At 36.5% G+C, this 25,746-nt stretch overlaps 1 protein-coding gene across 7 annotated transcripts in view; it reads left to right on the plus strand.

The window, feature by feature from the left end:
* Mef2c (myocyte enhancer factor 2C) overlaps window positions 1-25,694 on the plus strand; it is a 160,394-nt gene extending 134,700 nt beyond the window's left edge. For 5 of the 7 annotated variants that reach the window (XM_013015873.1, XM_013015880.1, XM_013015877.1 and 2 more), the window contains 4 exons: window positions 11,788-11,960; window positions 14,546-14,675; window positions 15,256-15,391; window positions 21,014-25,694. In XM_013015873.1, the coding sequence (XP_012871327.1) occupies window positions 11,788-11,960; window positions 14,546-14,675; window positions 15,256-15,391; window positions 21,014-21,335 (761 nt within the window). In that variant the 3' untranslated portion in view covers window positions 21,336-25,694. The remainder of the gene's footprint in view (window positions 1-11,787; window positions 11,961-14,545; window positions 14,676-15,255; window positions 15,392-21,013) is intronic. The other 2 variants (XM_013015878.1, XM_013015879.1) reach the window with 1 other exon arrangement.
* Window positions 25,695-25,746: the final 52 nt, after the last annotated feature.

The following is a 25,746-nucleotide window of genomic DNA, read 5'->3' on the forward strand; positions in this document are numbered from 1 at the left end:
GTCAACGAGTATAGTAATGATACAGCCTCTACTTAAAAGATCATTAGCTACAATAAACTAATGAAAGGAATCTTTACTTAGTACTAATACCAAGTAATGTGGTGAAAACTATAAAACTGTGGAGAAAAAAATTGCTCAAGCTTTGATTTGAGAAAATATTCCATTGGTAAATATTCACAGTAACCTAGGAATAGAGTAACCTAGGAATGTATGTAATACATAAACCACTTCACAAATGACACTAGTGTCCTCACAAAGTCTGTGATATCTACTTTGCCAACAGTATTACAGAATGGCATTAATTATGCTGGGTTTGGTCATACATGTCTATTAGCCCAGCACTCCGGAGGCTAAGACTATCATATTGAGAGTTCTTGGCTCACCTAGGTTATATTGTAAGACCCTGTCTCATACAAAAATAAACTGTATGAGATAAGGTAAAGCATCTAACATGGTTTTGCCCTTAGAGTAAATGCTCCTTAGTAAATATTAGCTAAAACCAGAAAAAAGTGTGGTTTAATGCAGTTCCAATAATATTTATTAAATGCACATTGAGCACACTTAGTAGTGTTCACAGAGATGTTCAACTTGGCCCCCATGCTCATAGATAGGGGGAGTGAAGCGACTACATTAATAAATCTAATGCAGAATGTGACAGCAGCTCAGCTCAGTGCAACACATTTCACTTTGAACATTATGAACTTCTGATGTGTTTGAAGCAGTTGTGTAAATGTTAAAACCACAAGTAATTATTCTTTCTCTTCTGTCACATTCTCTCTAATTTATACTGTCTCAATATTTTTGTTTATAAAAATGACTGGAAGAATGAGCGATTGTGTCAATAATGAAGACACCCCCTCATTTTTAGCAAAGAGACAGCCCCAAAATTGCAAGAAGTGAACAATTAAATGAGTCATAAATCTATCATTCACTGTTAAGTGGGGTTTTTTTAAGATAGTACGGTTCAATATCTTTTTAAAAGTGTAATTATAAACTGTCCCTTAAATAAATCAGTAGAGAGAATGAGCCTTGGTTCACTGGAAATATCAGATTGCCCGTTTCTTCTTTATTTACAAATGGAAAACTTTGGGTGTGGGGGGGAATATGGAGAAGCTTGCCAAATCTCAAACATCTGCCTTCTGTAATGATGCAGTGGAAATCTGCATTTGATATTCACGTCAAAGCTCTCCTGCTTGCTGACAGCGTGATCTCAGTCTCATCACAGAAGTCCCCTAAATTTCAGTTGATAAATAAATATCAAAAATTGAGTGATAATGCCTGGCCAACTGACCACTAGGACAAATGGGAAGGAAGGTTACAGACACAAATCAGTGTTTGGTATTGGTTTTCAATATTTGGAAGGTAAAGATTATTTGCTTCTGCTTTGTAATGTAAAGCTCATAGCATGTACGATATGTTCAAAGTTCAATATCCAGTCACCAGATAGACTGTCAATTTCACAAAAGATAACTGACAAACAATCCAAGAAACATACAAGGCAAGATGTGAAGTTCATAAAGCCCTGTGGGTCATCAGTGGACATGGTCAGATATAAAACTTGAGTGGCTTTCTAGAATGTCTGCTGTACTCAGACTGGTACAGCTAAGAATAGTTTTGGCTTTGGCATGTCTTGGGTATTTTTCTAAGAACATGCCACAAAAACTAGAGACATTTCACAGGAGTTTCTTCATTATACACTATTATATTTTCCCCCTAAGAAACCCCCAGGAAGAGTGAAGACCTGGTTTTGTATGTAAGAACTCTGTAATCAGGAGGTCTTTAATAGGCTAAGAATCAAAGATCTGATTTACCCCACTCTCTATTACACATATTGAAATTTTCATCATTCCAAAATTTCTGACCCTCCCCCCACCGCCCCTACAATGTTTTGTGGTTGTCCTTTCTCTTAGAGCCACCCTCATGAAAATGATTCCCTTTTCCAGAGAAAGGGAAGGGAAGGGAAGGGAAGGGAAGGGAAGGGAAGGGAAGGGAAAAGAAGGGAAAGGAAGGAGATTGTGATTCATAAATGTTGGGTAACAATTTTCAATACTGTTAACAAGGTTTCAGGCACTCAGACTGTGGTCTAGAGATCACATCCTTCTACCAAAAGAATAGTTATGAATGTCATTTTCAGTAAACTGGGGGGTCTATAAGCAACTTGCACCATTTGAAGTCATTTTCTTTGCAAAGGTGTAACATTGGAGGCACGAAATATCATCCCATTATTAGAAGCTTACTTGTAATCTTTAAGTCACATGTTAAATTAATTGATAAATAGCAGCATTATTATATATAATATCTTATGTTTAACAATTCAAATACTAAAACTATTTTTAAATTATTCTAATAAAAGAAAAATGAGGGGTCTGGGAAAGTGGCTCAGTAGTATAGTGCTTGCCTTGCATGCATGAGGCCCTGGGCTCGATTCCTGAGCACCACATAAGCAGAAAAAGCCTGATATGGCACTTGGCTCAAGTGATAAAGCACTAGCCTTGAGCTGAATAGCTAAGGGACAGTGCCCAGACCTAGAATTCAGGCCCCACAACTGACAGAAAAGAAAAAAGAAAAAATGAGGTCTGTGAGCTCAGTGATATAGTTAAATCATCAGCACCAACACACACACACACACACACACACACACACACACACACACACACACACACACACCTTAGTAGGAAAAACATTTGCTGAAATAAAAGCAAGAAATCAATAAGTGAAAGATACAGTGTGCGTTCATCTTAATGCTTTTTGCTGTAAACTCCCTCAAACCAAATACCCTTAACAAATTACTACTCAAAGCAGTTTCCTGTACCTGTCTATTAGAGGCTGTTTTTCAAATAAAAACATAGTGTAAGCTGGGCGCTGGTGGCTCACACCTGTAATCCTAGCTACTCAGGAGGCTGAGATCTGAGGATCACAGCTGAAAGCCAGCCCAGGCAGGAAAGTCTGTGAGACTCTTATCTCCAATAAACCACCAGAAAACTGGAAGTGGTGCTGTGGCTCAAGTGGCAGAGCGTTAACCTTGAGCTGAAGAGCTCAGGGACAGTGCCCAGGCCCAGAGTTCAAGCCCCATGACAGACCCCCCCAAAAAAAATCATAATGTATACCATAAAATACTAAACATTTTTATCATTAAGTGATTATGATAGAAGGTGGTCTCTCTGCATTTATAGTCATGAGAAGATTGTTAACTAAAATTTTATATCATCTTCTTTTAAAAGTAGATGTAGCTGGGTGCTGGTAGCTCACACCTATAACCCTAACCACTTGGGAGGCTGAAATCTGGAGGACTGGGGTTCAAAGACAGCCTGAGTATGAAAGTCCATGTGCTCATCTCCAATTAACCACCAAAAAGCTGGGAGTGAAGCTGTAGCTCACGTGGTACAGTACTCACGGGATAACACCCTAATTCTTAAGTTCAAGTCCCAGGGTGTCTCCATCCCCCAAAAATAGCCACCCTGAAATTTAGTGTAGTGAACCCCAGTGTTTTCTATTTATTTATTTGTTTATTTACATATTTCCCATATTTTATTAGCATCAATTAGATGTATGGGAGGTTATTTGACATTGCACAAAATGTCCCTTGATCACACTCATTGCTTCTGCCACTCTCCTTCATACTCCTTCACCTTTTCTCAAACCAGTTCCAAAAAAACTTCATTTTCCATTTCAGGTACATGCATAAATTATTTCCTAATTATTTAAGACACTTATTGTAGATATTTGTCCAATACACACATCACGGTTCTGTATGTCTTTATAGGCTCAGAGTAGTCGGCTCCAGTGTGACTAAACTGTGTTGTTTTGTGTCATTTTGTTTGTGTTGTTTTGATTGAACCCAGGGCCTCATGCTAGTCGAGCACTCTTTCATGAACTTCATCCTCAGCTTCCATCTTACTGTTTAAGACTCCCAACATCAAATACAGTGAAAACAGGGATTATACCATGGGGGAGGGACATACAAAGCACCAAAACCATCACCTTATAAATATGGTAGAAACAATAGCAAGAAAGAAAAAAACCACTTGTGTCCTTATCGTGCGGTTCATTTTGCCTAACATCATCTTATCTGACCTTTTCTGCTTGATTCAGACATATACTAGTTACTTACTGTATTTGATGTTGGTATAATTTTGGGAGGGGGAGAGAAAAAACAAACTGTTTAAATAGGGATACAGGTGGACCCATAGCAACAATGAGATGTACAAAACGCTATGTTGAAAGACAAATTTTACAACTGTGGCAGGAGGGGTGGAGGGGTGGGGGAGGGGAGTATAGTCATGGAGATGGGAGGGCAGGGATGGTAGGGGAAAAATAAAGGAAGCAGCAACAATGCTTGATAAGAAATGTACTTATTACCTTGCACATGTAATTGTAACCCCTCTGTATGGTATTTTCACAATAAAAAAAACTAAAAGAATAGTACAAATAATAATAATAAAGACTCCCAAGTTGGCTGGGGAAAGTGTCCTTTAAACTTTGGCATCACCTACCCTTAGCAGAAGTTTTGTCTCCTCCCTGGTCTCAACCATCATTAATTTCATATCTTCCTTGTAGTCATGTAATGCAACAAAACTCAGAAGGCTTTCAAATCTCAGAATATGATCAATTTTGAGTAGCAATGCATTGTACTTTAGGGTATGAACATATTACTTGAGGTTACATTATGCATCTACCAGCTGATGTCTCTTTGACAGTGAGTTAGAGGACCACTCTGATATTCATATTTTCTCATTGGTGACACAGATACTTTTAGTATCCTTCAGAGTTATTCTTCTGAGAACCAAAGGTCTTTTGTATCTATGTCTAATACCAAATGCTTCCATAGCAGTTACTTGGTTTGAGGTACAGTTTGGGGCAGATAATATGTATGCTTGGTATTGTGACTATCATTAGTAAATAATGCTATATCATCCTTTCTATTTTTTCATATTGTTCATTATCATTCAGTATGATCATGTTGGCAAAGTTGAAATCAGGTGATTATTTGAGCATCTCTGATTCACACTACTTTTAGCCTTCTCTCACATAATAAAATAATGTTTATACTGATGAGAATAAAGCTCCATGGGATAAAAGGAATTTTACTAGAGACATCATAGGTAGAACCCAAATTTACCCATTTTAGTTTACTTTGTCCCCAACAACTGACTGCCATGTCAATCTTTCCATACCTGCTGCCCACTCCAACCTCACTCGACATGTGTCCTTTAGCAGGTGTAGCCTAACTTGCTAGGCAAGTGCTCTACTACTTCAGGCACACCTCTAACCCTTTTGCCCAGTTATTTGCGAGATTAGGTTCTTATTTTTGCCAAGACAGCCTTGGACCACAACCCTATCTCAGCTTCCTTTCGTAGCTTGAATGACAGTTGCATTCCACCACACCCAGCTTTTTCTGTTAAGATAGGGTTTTATGAACATTTAGTCCCCTCTGGTTTCGGACAGAGATCTTCCCAATAACCATTTCTCAAGTAGCTGGAGTTAACAATGTGAGCCACCGGTACCTAGCCACACGCACACACACACACACACACACACACACACACACACACACACACACACATCTCTTTCTCTTTCTTTCTCAGAGGTATTGACTTTGAACTCAGAGCCTCGAGCTTCCTCATCACTAAGCCACACCTCCATCACTGATTTTGCTGGGTATTTTTCCAGTGGAATCATACTTCCTGCCTGGTCATATGATTAGGTGCAATTGACTTATATTAAACTTCCCATTAGCTAGCGAGGGAGGTCTCAGGAACAATTTTTCTTCCTGGGCTGGCATCAAACTGCCAACAGTCTCAGCCTCTTATGTATGGACATGAGCCCCTGGTGCCTGGCCCTATTCACACTTGTCATCCTCCCACCATTACTCTTCCTAGGATATCATGCTGTTGTGGAGAATTATCTTGGCACAAACTGTGACCCTAAAATCTTGTCAGTGTGGAAGAATCTGTATCATCTTAAAGTTTTCATTTTTATGAGGGAATATTTCTGCCTGATTCGATGCTCCCACTTGTAGGTAGCTAAGGTAATGTGCTGTAAAATGATTAATAGATATGACAAGCGCACACAGGCTCACTGAACACTCTATAAACAAATGGAGTGGGTGGGCACTTGCATAAAAAGCTGATTTTTATGTTACCTGCTTGGTAAGCAGTTTGTCTCAATAGTTCACATGACCACCAATGTACAGTCATTATTGAAAGCAGAAAAATTTTTTTTCAAATAACATAAGGAAAGACTTGAAATTGTTCAGTTGTTCAACTCATTACATTTTCAGTTCTCACTTCATACTTTTCCAGTAACTAAACTTTCGGTGCTACTCCTGAATAATTCCTAATTTCCTAGCATGTTTTATATCTGTTTCTCAAGCACTCAAAAACGTTTAAAGAACAAGTCGTTGTTCGGTGTCACAGCCTCTAATTGTAGCAGAGGTTTAGAGGAGAGTGAGTTCAGGACGGGTTAAAGTCATCTGAAGGCATCATGAAAGCTTTGGGACTGTGGCTGATCCTTAAAGGACAAATTTGAATTAAACAGGAAAGTGAACACTGGCAGTTGTTAACTGTTAGAGCAAAGACTCGGGTGTATTCAGAGAACCAAAGGCCTGGCCATAGCATTGGAAATTAGGTTAGTTAGATAGAGTAGGTCAACTATAGACAACTCTGAGAGTCAAGCAGGGCATTGACCCAACTGTGTTAACAGTTGTTAAACAGCATATTACAAAAAGAATCCTCTGGAAGTGACAATTTAGAAAGATTGCACTTGGAAGGTTGGTTAGTGTCACACATATGCACAAAAGTTTGAATATGTCTTCAAAAAGCTCGAGTCCTCCTTAGGGCTTGAGGAAGAGTGATGTAACTACTCTCAAGAAGACCAGGTGAGGTAATATTGAAAGATGGTAGTTATCAGAGACAAAAATCTCCAGGAGAATCATAGCAGTGGTGATAGAGACAGGAAGATTTGGTGTCTTTTTGGCTATGGAGATGGAAAAATAGGAGGAAATGGTCAACATAAGCAGTGTAGGGGATTAAAGAAAAGATTTTGCTGATGAAAAAAGTCATCATAATTTATAAAGACTAGCTTCAGTTGTTCAGCAGTAATGGAGGCTCGCACTTATAATCTCGGCAACTCAGGCCACTGAGTGCTATTGCTCAAGTGGTAAAGAGCTAGATTTGTGAAAAAGTTCAAAGACAGTGCCCACACCCTGAGTTCAAGCCCCAGGGTTGAAGCATACCCACACACACACACACACACACACACATTACATGTTTGTGTTTATAGTTGGAAGTCTTGGAAAAGAAAAAATAAACAAAGGACAAGATTCATAATGCCTAAACATCCACATAGAAAAAGTTTTAGAGCCGTACACTCAAAGAGAGTTACATGCTCTATCGGGTTCTGCGAGGCAAGGCAAGATGCCTTCCTCAGAACATCTGATGCCAGGAATATGTTCTTTAAATTTACAACTTCTTAAAATAGGAGTCAATAAAAAAAAAGAGGGGAAAAAGAAGAAAAAGCAGCAAATGTTTGCAAGTTAACGGGAAAGAAATAATTTTTCCTCACACTCCTGTTTTCACTGTATTGATGTCAGTGCCCGGCATCTTGTATATACACTTTTCTGATTCAGGGAGGGGAAGGGGCAAAAATGCTTAAATAGGGATACAGCTTGACCCACTGTAACAATGAGAAACACACGACACTATGTTGAAAAACGAACTTTACAATTTAGGCAGGGGGTGAGTGTAATTGTGGAGGTGGGAGGGAAGGGATGGTAGGGGAAAAACAAAGGAGGAGGCAACAATGCTTGATAGGAAATGTATTCATTATCTTGCTCATGTAACTAACCCCTCCGTACAGTATTTTTACAATAAAAAATATAAAAAATTAATTTCCCCTCACACTGTATTTGAAATCTTGAATATTCATACTAATTTTCATATGATTGTTGACAAACATATAACCCATAAAATTAGATTCTGTTATCCTGCCTAGAAGAAATATCACGAGCACTTACATTGTTTTATATGAAACAATATTTTTTAATCAGATGAAACTCTAAAAAGCTTCAATTGACTCTTCAAGTTTGGTTTGTGCCTCGTTTTCTTACAATCTATAATCAGGAAATACATTCACTCATGCTTTATAATTTTTGTGCTTTTAAGTGGCCGGGAGACTGTGACATCGCCATAGAGTCACGTCTACATTGATAATTGTCTAAGGGGAGGATAATTTTAAAACGTAGCATGAAGAAAGGCTGAATCTGTATATTAGAAGGCTGTTGGGTGGTGGTGTTTCCCACCTCCAAGACCCCTGAGTTTAAATTTGGCCATGCTCTCTGGTGAATTTATCTTAAGCTGGGACAGCAGCCTCCACACAGGCCGCAGCATTCTGAGTGAGGAGGAGGTTGTGGTCTCCTAGCCGGCTTAAATGCAGGCTCTTCTTAGCAGTAAACCACACGCATGTATTCATCATTGATTTCCAAATGATAGGTTTCTATATCACTGGTTTAGGATCCCCAGTCTTGCATTCCTGAATCTATATTATGCCAAAAGAATAACAATTTGGTGGCTGGAAACAGAAATGGTTATTATACGGCTCCAAAATGCTAGCTGGCCTAGCATGCTAAAAACAGCAGAAATTCACTCGTAAAAAAAAAGCTGAATTTATTTGTTCTTAAAAATAACTCGAAGCTCTAAAAATATGAATTTAAGAAGTGTCATCATGGTTCAAAATATTTTATATACAGTGTGTGAGCACTTTAAAATCTGTAACTATTCTTCTAAAATGGCATCATTTCCAAAGAGCAGGAAATATTTCAGGAGAGAGAAACAGAATGCCTTTTAAAACTTTTTTTCTTCTTTTGTTTTTTTTTTTGTTTTCAAGTATTTATTGGATGAAAACCTATGTATGCCTGTTTGTTTCTATCTTCCTCCCTACTGTTCACACAAATTATTGTTGGAAATCCAGGCACAAAGACATAGATTCTTGGAATTTCTCAGAGTTTACTGAAGAAAATATATTTTTAAGAAACTTTTCATAGCCTCCATGAAGCATTTCCAGCTTCTCACACTAGCCTAGTTCTTGTCATATCACAGGACAACACGTTGTGTGAAGCGGTTTTACTTCCTTTTAGCAAAATAACTCCTTCATGCAAACCAGTATCAGCATCCACTGAGCTGGGGTTTGAGCTTCTGATCTGTTCAGGCTTCATTGCACTGCTTAACTGACCTTTTTTTCTTCTTCTTTTGAAATTACTTAGCTATTTTTCCATTTGATTGTTTATTGAAACCAAAGATCACAGAAGCTTAATACATAAGTGACACATATACCCAGTGTGTCTACCTGAAATTTATCTGACAGCAATCTTGCTAACCTATCCCTTCAGACTGAGGTCCTGACATAGCCACAATAAGGATTCTGAAAAACAAAAAGTTAAATAGAAAAGTCCTCTGAGCATTTTACTTCAACAAAAATTTTTTTCAGTAAATATTCTATGCTATTTCAGGTATCTATAGATACATTTTTATGCCATAGGTTTTACCATCATACATTATACAAATTAAGTGTAACAGATAATTTTAGCTTTTTGACATTTTTATCTAGCTATACTGTAGCAAGTTTTCTTGAAGTTTTATTACATTCAATGAGTATTTCTTAAGAGATTACTTGAATTTGACACATGGTTTGAGGGTGTTTTATGTCCATTTCTTCCATGTCTATAACTGGGAAATTTTTATGCATCTTCAAATTTTGAAATTTAATCTTATACTTATTTATTAGATAATCAGTCTATTATGCATACATGAAATGAGACAGATAATGAATTGGATATGAAGAAGAGATGTGCTGTATGCTGAATGTTCCCAATATATTTTCATTCAAAAAATTTTTCCTGTAAGTTTATCCTGTTATATACCTGTGCTTTGCCTTCTTGATTTCTCCTTACTTCTACTTCAAGCCATCAAAATCGCCCCCAGAAAGGTCCACAATATCAGTCCTTCCTGCTCCTCAAATACCCAATGCCAGGGGATTCTGACCATCTAGAGGCCTATGTTTTTCCTTCTCTCTGTAACTTTATTGTGTCTAACTTTTTACCATAGAAACCTAAAGGGTTTTAGCCTGGATTTCAAGGTCTGCACATACCAGCTTCTGTGTTTTCCAGAACTTTCTCTTTTCATTGCTTTCCTTTTAAACAGGTTCCTCTCAGTGCTCCTGACTGTATATCAGTGCTCCTGATTCTAAATCCCTCCTTCAGCCCTTTCCCACCATCCAGACACAATACCCAGCCGGCATCTCTTCCCATCTCCTCTTTCTCTTCCAGACTAAAATCAATTCCTTAACTCTTCCATGACTCTTTATTGGATAATCGCTTGTTGCCTGGAAACTGAATAGCACTTAATCTGGATTAGACTGTGGGTACCTCATTCTAGGCTGTTTTGTTTAAGGCTGTACCTATTCCATAAGCCTGTATTAGGTTGCTGCAATAAAATTTAAGAGCCACTCAGGACTAGGGCTCTGTCTCTAAGTCCTTACTACGTAACACACAGTATCATGCATCCAGGTGTAATTGATACTTGAGCTTTGCAACGATAATAATGATGACAATAACAATGAGGTTTAACTGTCTCCTTCAGAGAGCCTCAGAACACAACTAGCTAGCCTTGTTGAATCACATAGTTGGTTTCTCTTATTCTCCAATCAAGAGTGGAGCACAAAGTCAGCAAATGGCTTTCTCAGGTTGCATTTCCAATCAAAGTCTAGCTCTGTCATGGAACAGTATACTTTGAATATGAAAAACAGAGCATTTAAGATGTGTTTTTCTGCCTGGAGAAAGCTCTAATAAAGCCCTCTTAATCTTCCCATTGGTAGCTCTACCTATGGCTTGGCAAATCATTACTTCAGTGAAGGCATCGTTGCTTCATTTCAGCTTCTTAGAAGGAGTGTTGTTTTTTTTAAAAATCTGGGGAGCAGGAAATTCTGCAGGGCTTCAAGACTAAACACTGAACTTGGCGAGGAGGGCAAACCATATGTAAGAAAAACTGGAGGAAGAATTCACTCAGAGAAAGGACGTGGCCAACACAATGTGTGTGCCTGGCTTCTCTAACTCCTGCATGTCCTTGAAATTATACCCTTCATGGTTTGCCCTTTTTTCATCTAAGGACACACAGACACACACAATAAAACCCAAACCAGCAAACTGAAAGAGTGAGTCACAACAGCCAGGCCTCCACCAAACTAGTCAATTAAAGTACAAGACTAATTCTATGCTTTTCTTAGAGCCTGAATGACTCTCTGAATGTCTTCCTGAATCTTCTTCATAGGAAGAAAAAACTGTGCTGATTTCTGAGAACATTGAGATATACTCACTCTCTCCTCATAAGAAGTGTTTAATCTTCTTCAGGAACAATATTAAATACTAGTTTTATGTCTGTGTACTGTGACCTTCTGTTAAGCTTGTGTGTGTGTGTGTGTGTGTGTGTGTGTGTGTGTGTGTGTGTGTGTGTGTTGGGACTTAAAATCGGGGCCTGGACTCTGTCCCTTAGTTTTTTGCTCAAGGGTTGAGCCACATTTCTTCCTCCAGCTTTTTTGGTGATTAATTGGAGATTAGAGTCTCATTGACTTTCCTAAGCCTGTGCTGACTTCAAACTGAGATCCTCCGAGTTCAGCTTCCTAAGTAGCTAAGATTACAAGCTTGAGCCACCAGCATCTGGCATGCTGTATATTCTTAGGAAAAATGTTTTGAGTCTCCGTTTCTCACTGACTTCTGCCATTGCTTTGTGTTACCAGGGAATGGATATGGCAACCCCCGAAACTCACCAGGTCTGCTGGTCTCACCTGGTAACTTGAACAAGAATATGCAAGCAAAATCTCCTCCCCCTATGAATTTAGGAATGAATAATCGTAAACCAGATCTCCGAGTTCTTATTCCACCTGGCAGCAAGAATACAATGCCATCAGTGGTAAGGCAGAACTACATTTTAAATTGATAGTATATTTGTATCTCTAGAGCTATTTCAGTATCTGTCTAAATTTATGAATTACTTAAGTTCTTCCGGAAAATTAACACTATTAACTGATAGTATTATCAGTACAATCAATGGAACGCTTTTGTATTTAGCATTATTTCTGTAGCTGTTTTGTATTTTCCTTTTCTATGTTAAAACACACAGACACAGATACACACACACACACACAGAAACACACACACAGACACACACACACACACACATACACACTAAACTCCTCTGTGGAACTGTTATCCTGAAACAAGAACATTTCCTTCTAATGCTTCCAATTTATAGTTGGAGAAACAGTCAAATTGTACCCTTAATAAAATCAGAAGTCCCCTAAAAAGAAGAATAATGAGTATATCATAACAATATTTTTACAGTACGGGGATATTTATGTCGTCAAGATACTGACAATGAAAAATACTTTCCGTACTTCTGAAAGGAATTCTCTTACTAATTTCAGTTTCTTTCTTAGAAGTATTGCAAGGTTAATATCTGATATGTCTAATATATCACATGTCTACGTTTACCTCAATTCATCTTTGCATATACAATAGCTCTCTAAAGCAAACTGAGTTAAAATGCTTGACATTTTGAGAAGAAAGGCTGTGGGTTATAATTTGTATCAAAAACAAGTTGTTGTACTGGATTATAGCTCAATGGCAGAGCTGATACAAAGCCTTGGGTTCAATCACTAGCCTTATGGAAAAGATAAAGACAGAAATGAAATATCTATTTATTTATATAAGGAAATATGAATAGAAACAAATATTAATAGGTGCATAAAAGGAAATAGATACAAATATGAATTGAAATATATATTATATCCCCCAGATCCTATTTTTTTCTCACTAGTCTGCATGCCAAAAACGAAGAGAAATGTGTGGAACCACACACAACAGCAAAGACTTTTATCAGTCTTCTCCAAATTAACTGTCTTTAAGAGTGAGAATCTTTAAAACTCAGTTTCAGTAGACAAATTTAGATCACTCTGCAAACACATTTCTTTTTTCTTCTTCTTTTAAAACATTTTTTCTGCTCTGTGGCAAACTGCAGAGTAAACCAGTCCTGTGAGATGATTAGTTTATAATGGCACAGTGCAGATTAATTTTGAATATCAACCAAAAATATCACATAATATGCTACAGTCCCTTTGGAAAAGACTGAGTCTAATAAATAAAACCTCCAACGGGGTTATAGCCAAACAGTGTAGGCCATGTATGGCAGGCTGTCTCTATCAGCATATTTATTCCACGACCTTTGAAACTGATGGGAGTTTTTTTGAGTGGTTGATCCGGTCTCTGGCAACCAGGTATGACTCCCCACCCCCGACCCCTGCCCCCGCCTCCTGTAAGTGGAGTTTCAAAGTGTAGTCTTTTTTTATTTTTCTACTTTTCAAAATGTAGAGTTAAAATAATGAACACTGAGACACTGACCTGAGCTGGAAACTGGATAGATTGTCTTCACATTTAAGACAAACACCTCATTAAGGGAAACAAAGAATGCCTTTGTAAGGAGTTATCTTTTGAGTCCAGGCTTTAAAAACTGTTTAAACTCTGTGTCTATCAAAAAATGCTTTTTCTTTGGTTGAAAAGATTTTGCCCAATTATAAATATTTACAGACACTAATTATTAAAACTCCTTCCCCATGCTCTCAGTCTGAGGATGTGGACCTGCTTTTGGTAAGTGGTAGAAACGCCTTTCTTGAATCATGTGTGCAAGGACATATCCAACACTATTCTTTAATTGATGGAAGTAGTGCTGATAAAATCAAAAGTTTGGAATCTGATCATAATCTGTCCACATTGATTATATTTAAATACCATTAACTTCTACTATCACCTAGAAAGGGGAAAGAATGATTATTTTTCTATCCAACCTCTGTAGCTGGAGGCCATGCCTTAAATATTTTAACACTTAATTTACAGTAAAACCCAAACACAAAAATATTTCTTTTATTATTATAAAAGTACAATATTTCTTTTTCTGAGAATTAAAATTCTGTGATTTGTTTTTAAATCTCCTTTCCATAAGAAGTTAAATACAGGAAATAGTGCTTTCCCATCTTTTTGGAGTTTAGAAGAATCTGAAGAAAGTGATGAGAGCACCACCTGCTGGTCAGAATATAACACAAGCCCTACCTGTCTGTATATAGAGCTGAATAGAAAACCCACTATGGTTGATTTTAATTTTTATTTAATTTGCATTTGAATAAAACTGAAACAATGGAAGTACAGTATACATATTTCATCAGTTCTCAACATAGTCTGTTTTTACCCATAATAAAGCTATGGTACTTGTTACTAGTTCAGTTGCCTAGGAGATACTGATGTAATGGGTTACTATAGCAACAGCTGGTCTCTTGAAGGATTGTAAATGATAGGGTTGGCAGAGTTCATAGAGACACATGTTAAATGATTAATTTCATGAGCTTTGTACCAAGTTATTTCTTTATGTGCAAAAGTAACACTGAAACTAATATTATTAACTTCTTAAAAATGTCATCAGTAATATCTTTTTATTTACTTTAAAAGAATCAAAGGATAAATAACTCCCAGTCTGCTCAGTCATTGGCTACCCCAGTGGTTTCCGTAGCAACTCCTACTTTACCAGGACAAGGAATGGGAGGATATCCATCAGCCATTTCAACAACCTATGGTACCGGTGAGTAGCTTTGCTGAGGGCGAATGCTACACTAAATAATTTTTATTGTAAAGAAAGACTTAAAGGTGCTGTCTTTAGCTTATTAAGAAGCTTTAGCTTATTAAGAAGTTCTGTGTAGTACCTGTGGTGTCCAGAACACACTGAGCCATTACCTGTTCCTTACTAAGATAAAGTGAATATCCACATTTTTCTTCCTTAAATGACTGTAAGATTTATTTGCCTGACCTGAATTCACAATAGAAGAACATTTTCAAGGAAATTCAGCTGTTATTTCTTTAATGCGATGAAACTCTCTTGAGATTGTATAAGGAACATTTCAAGACCATGAACTGTGGCTATATCATACTATGAGACTATAGTCTAACAAACTAGAATTCCACACTATAGTAATCCAGCGCTTGCATTGAATACTTACTTTTGGTGAATAACATATTCCTTTTAAATTAAAATTACCCCTGATGATCGAAAAGATTGATCAATGTCAAGACAATTGTAGAAATTGAAAATATTTACATTTGGTTGAGCATTTGAGAGGTTTCTAATGAGATATTTCCTCTTGTTGCTTTATTCTTTCATCTAGAATACTCTCTGAGTAGTGCAGATCTGCAATCCCTGTCTGGGTTTAACACTGCCAGCGCTCTCCATCTTGGTTCAGTAACTGGTTGGCAACAGCAACACCTACATAACATGCCACCATCCGCCCTCAGCCAATTGGGGTAAGCAATATTACTTCTTTCCTCATGATTATAGAACGTGTTTTTAAGTGACAAGTGGCAGCCTTTACATATGTGCTTCAATTCAATTAGAGGATGTAGAATTCGACCTTGTAAGACTATGAAAGCAATATTCAGACCAACATTTCTTGAGAGACCTATTACAACCCTAGTTTTAAGAGATTGAGGCAATCTGTAACAGATGCATTTTCTTCCTTGTGTTTACGTCATTTATTTCCACTGTGGACAATAATAGACTTTTTATCCAGTTAGATTTTCACATAGTTCACGCAGAAGCATTTGCAGTTATAAGCTTTTTAAGTTTTTGAGATTATCACTTAGCATAAACCAGTTTGAACAAATGTGAATGTAACGTCCGTAAGACTGACTTCTACATTTTTATACATACTGTGTATTTATAATATAGTTATAATATAGTTATATATTAATATATTATATTAAAATACATGAATCAGTACTAATTAGTACATGCAACATGCATTATTAAATTGAGGCAAAGGAATACTTTTTGTTGTTTTTCTGGCCAAAAGAATGTATCTTTCTGCCCCCTTGTGGTAGCTTTGAAATATGTCTTTGTCATAGAAATGACATCTCCTGTCATCTGTAGAATCTTCCAAATTTTAAAATACTCTGACATCATAATTAACACTACTTCTTATAAAACAGTTTTTAAAAACTAAATCTTAAACTGAGGATATTCATTTAAGTTCAATAATTTCAAAACTATGGTTGATCTCAAAAGAAAATAGTAAGGATATAAAATATTTACAGATAAGTGTTCATACTTTAGAAAGATTTTATATACGTAGCCCACCTCTGCTTTTCCACTGAGTCATTTCACTATGGTTAAGAACATTAGTAACTGCTTCCATATCCATGATGGACTATGGTTAGCTCCTGAGTTATTAATTTAGTTCCATATTCATGGGGATGAGAATAACCCATTATTTAAAATAAAAGCTGTTGGATAATATCTGAACTTCATTTTTCATTCATTCACTCTTCTCTCCTCCTCTTTCCCATTAGTTTTCAGGTAGTTTTGATATGACATGAGTTAAAATCTGATTACACTGCTTTATCCACTCAGCATTGGTATTTGTCCACACATGAATCACTACATCATTGAAAATCTAGCTTTTCATGTAAATAATAAAACAAATTTGCATGACATTGTTTCCCTGCTTTCTTGAAAGATCACTAATGGCTGGGCAGCAAAGGCTCACACCACTAATATAGGTGTTCAGGAGGCTGATATCTGAGGATTGAGGTTTGAATCCAGCCAGGGCAGGAAAATCCATGACATTCTTGTCTCCAATTAACCAACAAAAAGCTAAAGTGGAGATATGGCTCAAATTGTAGAGCACAGTGAAAAAGCCAAATGAGAGTGCAAAGCCCTGAACTTAATCTCCAGCACAGGCACACACACACACACACACACACACACACACACACACACACACACACAAATCATTGATGTTTATGCTGTATTAAGTTGGCTAACAACAAAGTTTCTCTTCAGACATATAAATTTCTTCTCCAATGCTAAGTATCCAGTCAGACATTAACATAGCAACTTTTTGGTGATTATCACTACATAATGTCATCCATGCAAATTTACTATATACATATAGCTTTTTACTGCCTTGTCTGAGCAGTAAATCCACTGCTTTTTGTCAGTGATAATGTAACTGCTTATTTCTTACTTTCACGAAATTCATCCACTATTATATACTAAATTTCCCTAGAAAGTATCCATGTCAAGAGCCATATTATCTCATCCAAATGTCACTTTCTTTTGTTTTTCAATTTTTAGTTATGGACACAATTTTATGTGCATGTTTTAACTGTACTATAGTTTTAAAATGCTTCTATATTACATGAGGAGAATACAATTCCTTGCTACCCTTTATAGAAGCTTCTTTAAATGAAAAAAAAATGACAGTGCTGGACTAGAAAGATGCTGAGCACAACAGCCAACGATGAACCTTTTGTTCAGCTCCCGTTTTTCTCAGCACTGAATCTTGGGTATAATTTAACTCCTAGTTTAGTAGGTTTTAATTGCACTTAGTCTCTTCCCTTAAACCATAAAAAAACCCTTTCAGTCTTTCTATTACTTCTCCTCCTTTTTCTCTCTCCTTTTTCTTCTCCTTCTCCCTCTTTTTCTCATGTCCTCTTCATTACCTTACAATTGTCTCCCTGTCTCACCTCTTCTGTACACCCACATGGTAACTTTTTGAAAGTTCCTTCAAATCCTCCTAATGAACTCTCCCATGCACATCATTAAGCATTTTTCAATGTCAAGTTGCAATATTTAGATAAAATAAATTACATGAGCTGCCTTAGTTCTTTAGTGTCAGTTTAAATAATAGATATATTTTCCAAGTTCAAAGTGTTTCATAGACTTCTGTTTTGTGTACATTCTTTTTTGAATACATATAGTATTCAAAGAACAGAAGTGGTTTTAGATAATAGATATTATTCCCAGAAGCCAAAATGGTTCCTGAAATTCTTTCTCTAAATTGCAGAAGTAGGACAGAGCTATTCCTATTTGGTCCATGGGAAAGTATCTATTTTATCCTTCAAAACTTTAGGTCTTCAAAGCTAAGTTCTATAGATTATCTAGTACCTGCTACTATATAAAAAAATAGGTAAACAGCATAAATTTATTTCACATAGAATATACTTTTATGGCAGAGAAACTTTCCAAATTTGAAAAGTGATGGTCAAGTTTTAGATACTTTTCTCAACTACTACCTTTTAAAAAAAAGACAATCTGTTTTCTGGAAGCATTTCCACACCTTGTTTTTATTTATAAAGGTGTTCAGTACGTATTATGGAGAAAGATAACTAGCTTGATACTCTGACTTTAAGCAGGAGAGTGGAAGAACTTAAAATAAAACTATATAGTCATGTTGGGGTTCCAAACAATTTTGGGAGATGGAAAGGTGTTTTCTCAATGCAAAGGCATGTAGAGTAGATGAAAACTAGATATAGAACTCCTGATGCGAACAACTTTCATACCCGACTCCTGCCTTCTTCTATGCTCACCCATACATAGAAAGTCTCAATATTTGGTTCACAAAACAAGTCAAGCTACATATAGACAAGGTTTACAAGTAGATCTTCTATCTGAATCTAGCATATGTAAAGATTTTACTGCTATTTCTTTAAGTATTTCTTTGGGTAACAGAGACTAGCCACTCTAGTCTGTATTCTGTATTGCACTATAATGAAGCTGAGCCTAAGATACCCCCTATAATGTATCATTGTAATTTTAATCTTCAGAACTACTCAGAATGCCTGTGTATATTTTCAGTGTCAAATGAAATCCCACCAAATTACAAACTTGGGTTGCTCTATTCATAGTAAAGATCCCCAATGGAGAAGCGATACAGCTAAACCTACACACACACTTGATGAAAAAAATAAGTATATAATGCACCTTCTAAAAATTATTGAAGAATCATTTTGATTATGTGAATTTTACTTGATTCATCTAGACAAACTATCTGGTCCATCTCAATTTTTAAAATATTTTATGTCATCCTGTCTATGATAACACTATTGATTGATATGTCAAAAGGGAAGTAAAAGTAGTGATATGCCATATTATTTTTATCTCTTAATTTTCATCCATTATTAAACTCTTGTGTGATCCATGGTAGTATCATGAAATTAAGTTCTGGTGAAAAAACCTTTGTTAGCCAGAAGGAGAAAAATTCTTTCTTCCAGAAATCAAAAGATGATTTCCTCTAACATCAAAATGAATCATTAAGTAACTGTGAACCAAGATAAAAAAAAATTCACCATTATGGTCCTTTTGAAATACAGATGATTTTCTTTCCTCCATTTTGATATCCTTTTGATTTAAAGATAATTAATTAAAATTCTTAGGAAATTAGTAAACCAATATAAGCTGTAAAAGAATAAACTATTAAATAGTTTGAGGTATAAACAGCAGATTGAAATTGCATATACTCGATGTAAAATATTGACATATGGATGAAAACTGCTTTAATTCTGTAAGATCAGAAAGCTAGAGAAAGGCTTATTAAAGAAACAAATAATTCTCCTGTATGTTGTTCTCTTACATTAGCTCTATTAATAAGAGAACGAAAGTAGTTCTTTGCCAGTAGGTGGTGCTTTTGTATAAAACATTACCCCAAGATAAACTGATTTTGAACTAATTTTATATCTGTTTACGTCTTGAGCCTGTAGCATCTCCCAAAACGCCAAACTCAAATTGCTCTCTTGTTTCCTCTGAAATATATACCAGTCTCCCCTGCCCATACTGACATTGTTTATGCCGCCTTACATTTCCATCGAAAGCAGCATCGTTACATACATTAACAGACAGGTTTGCTTTCCCTTGTTTAAAATAAGTGGGTCTGGATTCTTTACTATAAATATTCCTCAGTGAAAGAGATGCTAAACTCTCATGACAACGTGGTCAAGTCATACTGGCTGTAGCCAAGAGTACCAGTACAATCTGAATATCAGCACAACCAAAAGCATCTGAGGATTGATGCCAGCTAACATGACCACACTTTATCCTGAACAAAATCATTGTAATTGCTCCTGTACCACCTAAGGGCTTTAGTGCTTTTTGGTACATAATTTGAAGTGTCTAAATTCTCTCACAGTTTGGAAGAGGGATGCATTTTATTCTTCGGGAATAAGTGAGGATTAATTAAGTAAACATTGTACTCCATTCTTACGCACAAAAAAACCACCAGATTCATCAGTCCCTTCAATGAAACCAGATCCGTTATCTTCATGCCAATTATAAATAAGGACTGAAAAATCTAAGTACCCCCACCAATAATACAGCCTAGCAATAGTAAAATGAGAGAATGGTGAAAAATAATGTCTCCTTCCTATGTGACAGTGAAGGCTGAAGACAATCTTATTTATCTACTTCAGTGAAACCAAAAAATTTGTCTTTTAATTAGTATTTTAAATTTCTGTAGACAAATTTCAATCTCCTTCCCCCTTTCCCTACTTCTCTCTCTAGCCATGCATTTTCATGAGCCATGAGTATTGTGTAGTATTTGTTGAGTCCTATTCATTTGAACTCTTCACTTTCTCAGAAGACTATGTACCTCCTTTTGTATATGCTCATTCATTGGAGCGAAATGTTTATATGGATAATAAGCCCTGAAAAATAATCCCCAAACATTAGTTAAAAACAAGAAAGGTCTAATTCAAGGCTAAACACTGTATCTAAATGCTTAGAAAAAAATAAAAATTGGAAATAACATAGGGACAAATTCCATGAACACAGAGAATGCTTTTGAGCACCACGTCTGCTTAAACCTTTCTGAAACAATAACCTATACATTTAGGGTGCCTATCAGAGACTCGAGATATGATTCGTGAGGCCTGGACCAAGTAAATACTGTGAATTACAACCAAACAACTCAACAAAGGCATCCTGAATCGCTCTGAGGCAGCGATGTTCCGAAGTGCTTCTCAGCACATCCCCTGGCTCTGGGCATGCTCTGGTGTCTATACAAGTCTTTAAGCTGATATGTTATGTAATTGTGAGTTCCTGGGGCCTCCGGGCCTCCTCCATCTGTAACTGGGTTTCCTTTCCTCCTACAGAGCTTGCACTAGCACTCATTTATCTCAGAGTTCAAATCTCTCCCTGCCTTCTACTCAAAGCCTCAACATCAAGTCAGAACCTGTTTCTCCTCCTAGAGACCGTACCACCACCCCTTCGAGATACCCACAACACACGCGCCACGAGGCGGGGAGATCTCCTGTTGACAGCTTGAGCAGCTGTAGCAGTTCCTATGATGGGAGCGACCGAGAGGATCACCGGAACGAATTCCACTCTCCCGTTGGACTCACCAGACCTTCGCCGGACGAAAGGGAAAGTCCCTCAGTCAAGCGCATGCGGCTCTCTGAAGGATGGGCAACATGATCACATTATTACTTAATAGTTTTTTTTTTTCTTGCAGTGTGTGTGTGTGCTATACCTTAATGGGGAAGGGGGGTCGATATGCATTATATGTGCCGTGTGTGGAAAAAAAAAAAAGTCAGGTACTCTGTTTTGTAAAAGTACTTTTAAATTGCCTCAGTGATACAGTATAAAGATAAACAGAAATGCTGAGATAAGCTTAGCACTTGAGTTGTACAACAGAACACTTGTACAAAATAGATTTTAAGGCTAACTTCTTTTCACTGTTGTGCTCCTTTGCAAAATGTATGTTACAATAGATAGTGTCATGTTGCAGGTTCAACGTTATTTACATGTAAATAGACAAAAGGAAACATTTGCCAAAAGCGGCAGATCTTTACTGAAAGAGAGAGCAGCTGTTATGCAACATATAGAAAAATGTATAGAAGTCTGGACAGACCCGCAGTGGGTGGCCATTGGTAAATGTTAGAAACAGGCCCGGTCACCTAACCTCCTGAGCACGCTCACAAACCTGCAGGCCTATCATTGGTGTATGGCACTCATGAACAAGGATCAAAGACCATTAAAAGAGGACCATACCTATTTAATTAAAAAAAAAAGTGGAGTTTGAGAGCTAACATATTTAATTAAATAAATAAATCTGGGTCTGCATCTCTTATTAAATAAAATATAAAAATATGTACATTACATTTTGCTTATTTTCATATAAAAGGTAAGACAGAGTTTGCAAAGCATTTGTGGCTTTTTGTAGTTTACTTAAGCCAAAATGTGTTTCCCCCCCTTGATAGCTTCGCTAATATTTTAAACAGTCCTGTAAAAAAACCAAAAAGGACTTTTTGTATAGAAAGCACTACCCTAAGCCATGAAGAACTCCACGCTTTGCTAACCAAGATAAATGTTTTCTCTTTGTAGAAGTTTTGTTTTTGAAATGTGTATTTCTAATTATATAAAATATTAAGAATCTTTTAAAAATCTGTGAAATTAACATGCTTGTGTATAGCTTTCTAATATATATAATATTATGGTAATAGCAGAAGTTTTGTTATCTTAATCGCGGGAGGGGGGTATATTTGTGCAGCTGCACATTCGAGTAACTATTTTCTTTCTGATTTCTTTTACTCTGCATACATTTTATAAGTTCAAGGTCAGCTATCAAAAGGATAACCTGTGGGGCTAGAACATATCACACTCTAAATTGTTTCAAAAACATTAGCAATTTACCAGGTCAACTGACATCCATTGTATATACTAATTAGTTTCTTTCATACGACTTTTGTTTTGTTTTTGCATTTTTATCAAATGCAGGGCCCCTTTCTGATCTCAGCATTTCACCATGCATCTTGGAATTCAGTAAGTGCATATCCTACGGTTCCCATATCCTAAATTACATGGTTGGGTATTCAGCATAGAATTTGATATGCTTCTTAGAAATATGCCCAGAGTAACAAGCAATGCTCAGAGCACAAGTCCTGCAAATACGGCCCTAGAAACAAGTGATATGGAGTTTACTTGGTGACTAAGTTAAAAATTCCCACAGAAGAAAAATGTGAAAGATTGGGTGCTAGAAAAGAAAGAAGCAGGTAAAGGGATAGTTGCTTGTCATCGACTTTTAAGTATTTTAACTGACCCTTGACCATCTTGTCAGCAATATAAGACTGTTGAACAAATCCGGTGTGTCAGGACCCCCAAATGTCACTTCTGCATAAAGCATGTATGTCATCTATTTTTTTCTTCAATAAAGAGATTTAATAGCCATTTCAAGAAATCCCATTAAAGAACCTCTCTATGTCCCTTTTTTAAAATTTTTTCCAGAAAGTATAACTCTTGTCTAATATTCGTCTATAAGGGAATAATTTTCAGACCCCTTTAAAAAAAGTGAGTGCCATAAAGAAAAGTGAATATATATTGTTTAAAAGATATTTCAGTCTAGGAATGATTTCCTTCTCTTGGAATGTGAAGATCTGTCGTTTCATCTTCAATCATACACATTGACATACAGCAAAGAAGACAGTAATATCAGCACCGCTATCTCATGTGTAGAACAGTTGTTATCCAGTTTGATTTTTCCTTTACTTGCATGGTTGCTATGTGTTTCTCATTGTAAAAGGCTGCCGCTGGGTGGCAGAAGCCAAAAGACCTTATAAACGAGGCTATATTTTTCTTAACTTGACCTGCAATCCATAATTAGACCACAATGCACCTTTGGTTGCATGTGAGATGCAACCTGCCTTGTACTAACGTTTTATATACTAAAAACAAAACAATCAACTCTTTCATATATATCCCATGACTAAAGGTATCCATGACACCTAAGAACAGCAGAAAAACAGAAGGTCATCCCTAAAACAGGCATCCTCACACTGTGAGCGCATACACACACACCCCTATTGAGGGAGGAAAAGATAAAATCCAGTTTCCTCACCATAGATATGATCCCATCCTTACAACTCATTCTTACGACTCAAGGTGTATTAAATATGCAAACATATCACAAATCCTTGTCATTTCCAAACACTTTCATTGATCAATATGAATAGACCATTACCAGTGGGAGGGGAAGGGTCATTCTATGAAAATATGAACAAATAGCCATATTAATTTTTTAACCTGCAATTTGCCTCAGCAACAAAGAAAAGATGAATTTCTAATGCTCAAGAAAAAGTAAGCTAAAGTACCTGCAGAAGCCTTGGCTATTTATAGCAGTTCTGACAATAGTTTTTTAAGAACATGAAGAGAACAGAGTCACTTGGATATGGATGCCAGTCACCTCTTGTTCCCACCATTGAATTTATATGAAGTGGTAGCAAGATAGCGAAGGGATAATCTTAAGAATTTTTAAAGATGATTTAATGAGAAGAAGCACAATTTTGATGGTGATCAGTCACTTTCTGTAAACACTGTCTATCTTTACCCTTATGCCTTTCTGTAATTTAACCATTTATTGTATTTGCAAAGCTAGTGTGGTTTTTATTACAGTAACCCCTTTGTATCCAGGAGTTTAGGGCCGAGCCCTGAGGGATTATTATTTTACTTTACCTGTCCTAGAGTAATATGTAAGACAACATCCTTCATTGCAAGCAAAAGAACCCTAAGTGGCATTTTACACAGCTGCAAGTATTGTTCTATCTAATCCTATTTTAAAAGATTTTGGTAATTACTAAGCTTAAATACTGGTAACAGTGTCACAATATACTCAAGCTGTACAACCTGTATATTGTATGCATTGGTGTGTAGAGGCTGTTCATTTCAACCTTTTTAAAAAAAATTGTGTTTTTTAGTAAAATGGCTTATTTTTTCCCAAAGGTGGAATTTAATGTTTTGTAATGATGAATATGAAAACTATCTGTCATCCTTAGATCATTTAAAGGTTAACTAAAGTAAGAATTTTTAAAAAGCCAATACACTTTTTAAAAGAATGTCTGCCCTCTCACACTTCTCTATATATTTGTTTTTCCTACTTGTCCATCTTTTACCTTAGAGATAGCATTTTTGCCACCCCACCCCTTTATCCCTCTTGTTTGTTTTTCCAGGGAGTAAATGCTTTGTATTTCTTTCTTTAAAAAAAAAAACAACAACTTTTTTTTAAAGAAGCAGCCACTTGAACCCTCAATAAAGGCTGTTGCCTAAGCATGGAATACTTCATCTGTTCTCATTTGTACCATCTGCTGTGATGTCGTCATTTGTATGGCGTTAATTTCCTGCCACTACAGATCTTTTGAAGATTGCTGGAATACTGGTGTCTGTTAGAGTGCTTCAGACTACAGATGTAATTAAAGGCTTTTCTTAATATGTTTTAACCAAAGATGTGGAGCAATCCAAGCCACATATCTTCTACATTAAATTTGTCCATTTTGGTTATATTCACAATCGGGTATTGCATTTTTGCCTTCCCTGTTCATACCTCAAATTGAATCATACCTCAGTTTAATTCAGAGAGGTCAGCTAAGGGATGGACTGTGTTGTGGTTCGAATGCAGTATCTGTGTACTGTTGGAGCACATAGGCTGTAGGCATAAGACTTGGATTGCTTCAGATGGTTTGCTGTATCATTTTTCTTCTTTCTTTTTCTGGGGGCTTGTTTCCATTACATGACAATAATTAAAATAGCTTGTAAATGAGGGCATACAAGCATTTGCAACAAATATTCAAATAGAGGCTCACAGCGGCATAAGCTGGACTTTGTCGCCACTAGATGACAAGATGTTATAACTAAGTTAAACCACATCTGTGTATCTCAAGGGACTTAATTCAGCTGTCTGTAGTGAATTAAAAGTGGGAAATTTTCAAGAGTTTCTCCTGCTGGAAATAAGGTATAATTTGTATTTTGCAGACAATTCAGTAAAGTTACTGGCTTTCTTAGTGATGCAGTGTCTGTGGTGAATTTTTTTAATTAATTTTTTATAGTTGAAATTTAT

This window comes from Dipodomys ordii, unplaced genomic scaffold (assembly GCF_000151885.1).
Source record: "Dipodomys ordii isolate 6190 unplaced genomic scaffold, Dord_2.0 Scaffold28, whole genome shotgun sequence".
NCBI classification, from domain to species: domain Eukaryota; kingdom Metazoa; phylum Chordata; class Mammalia; order Rodentia; family Heteromyidae; genus Dipodomys; species Dipodomys ordii.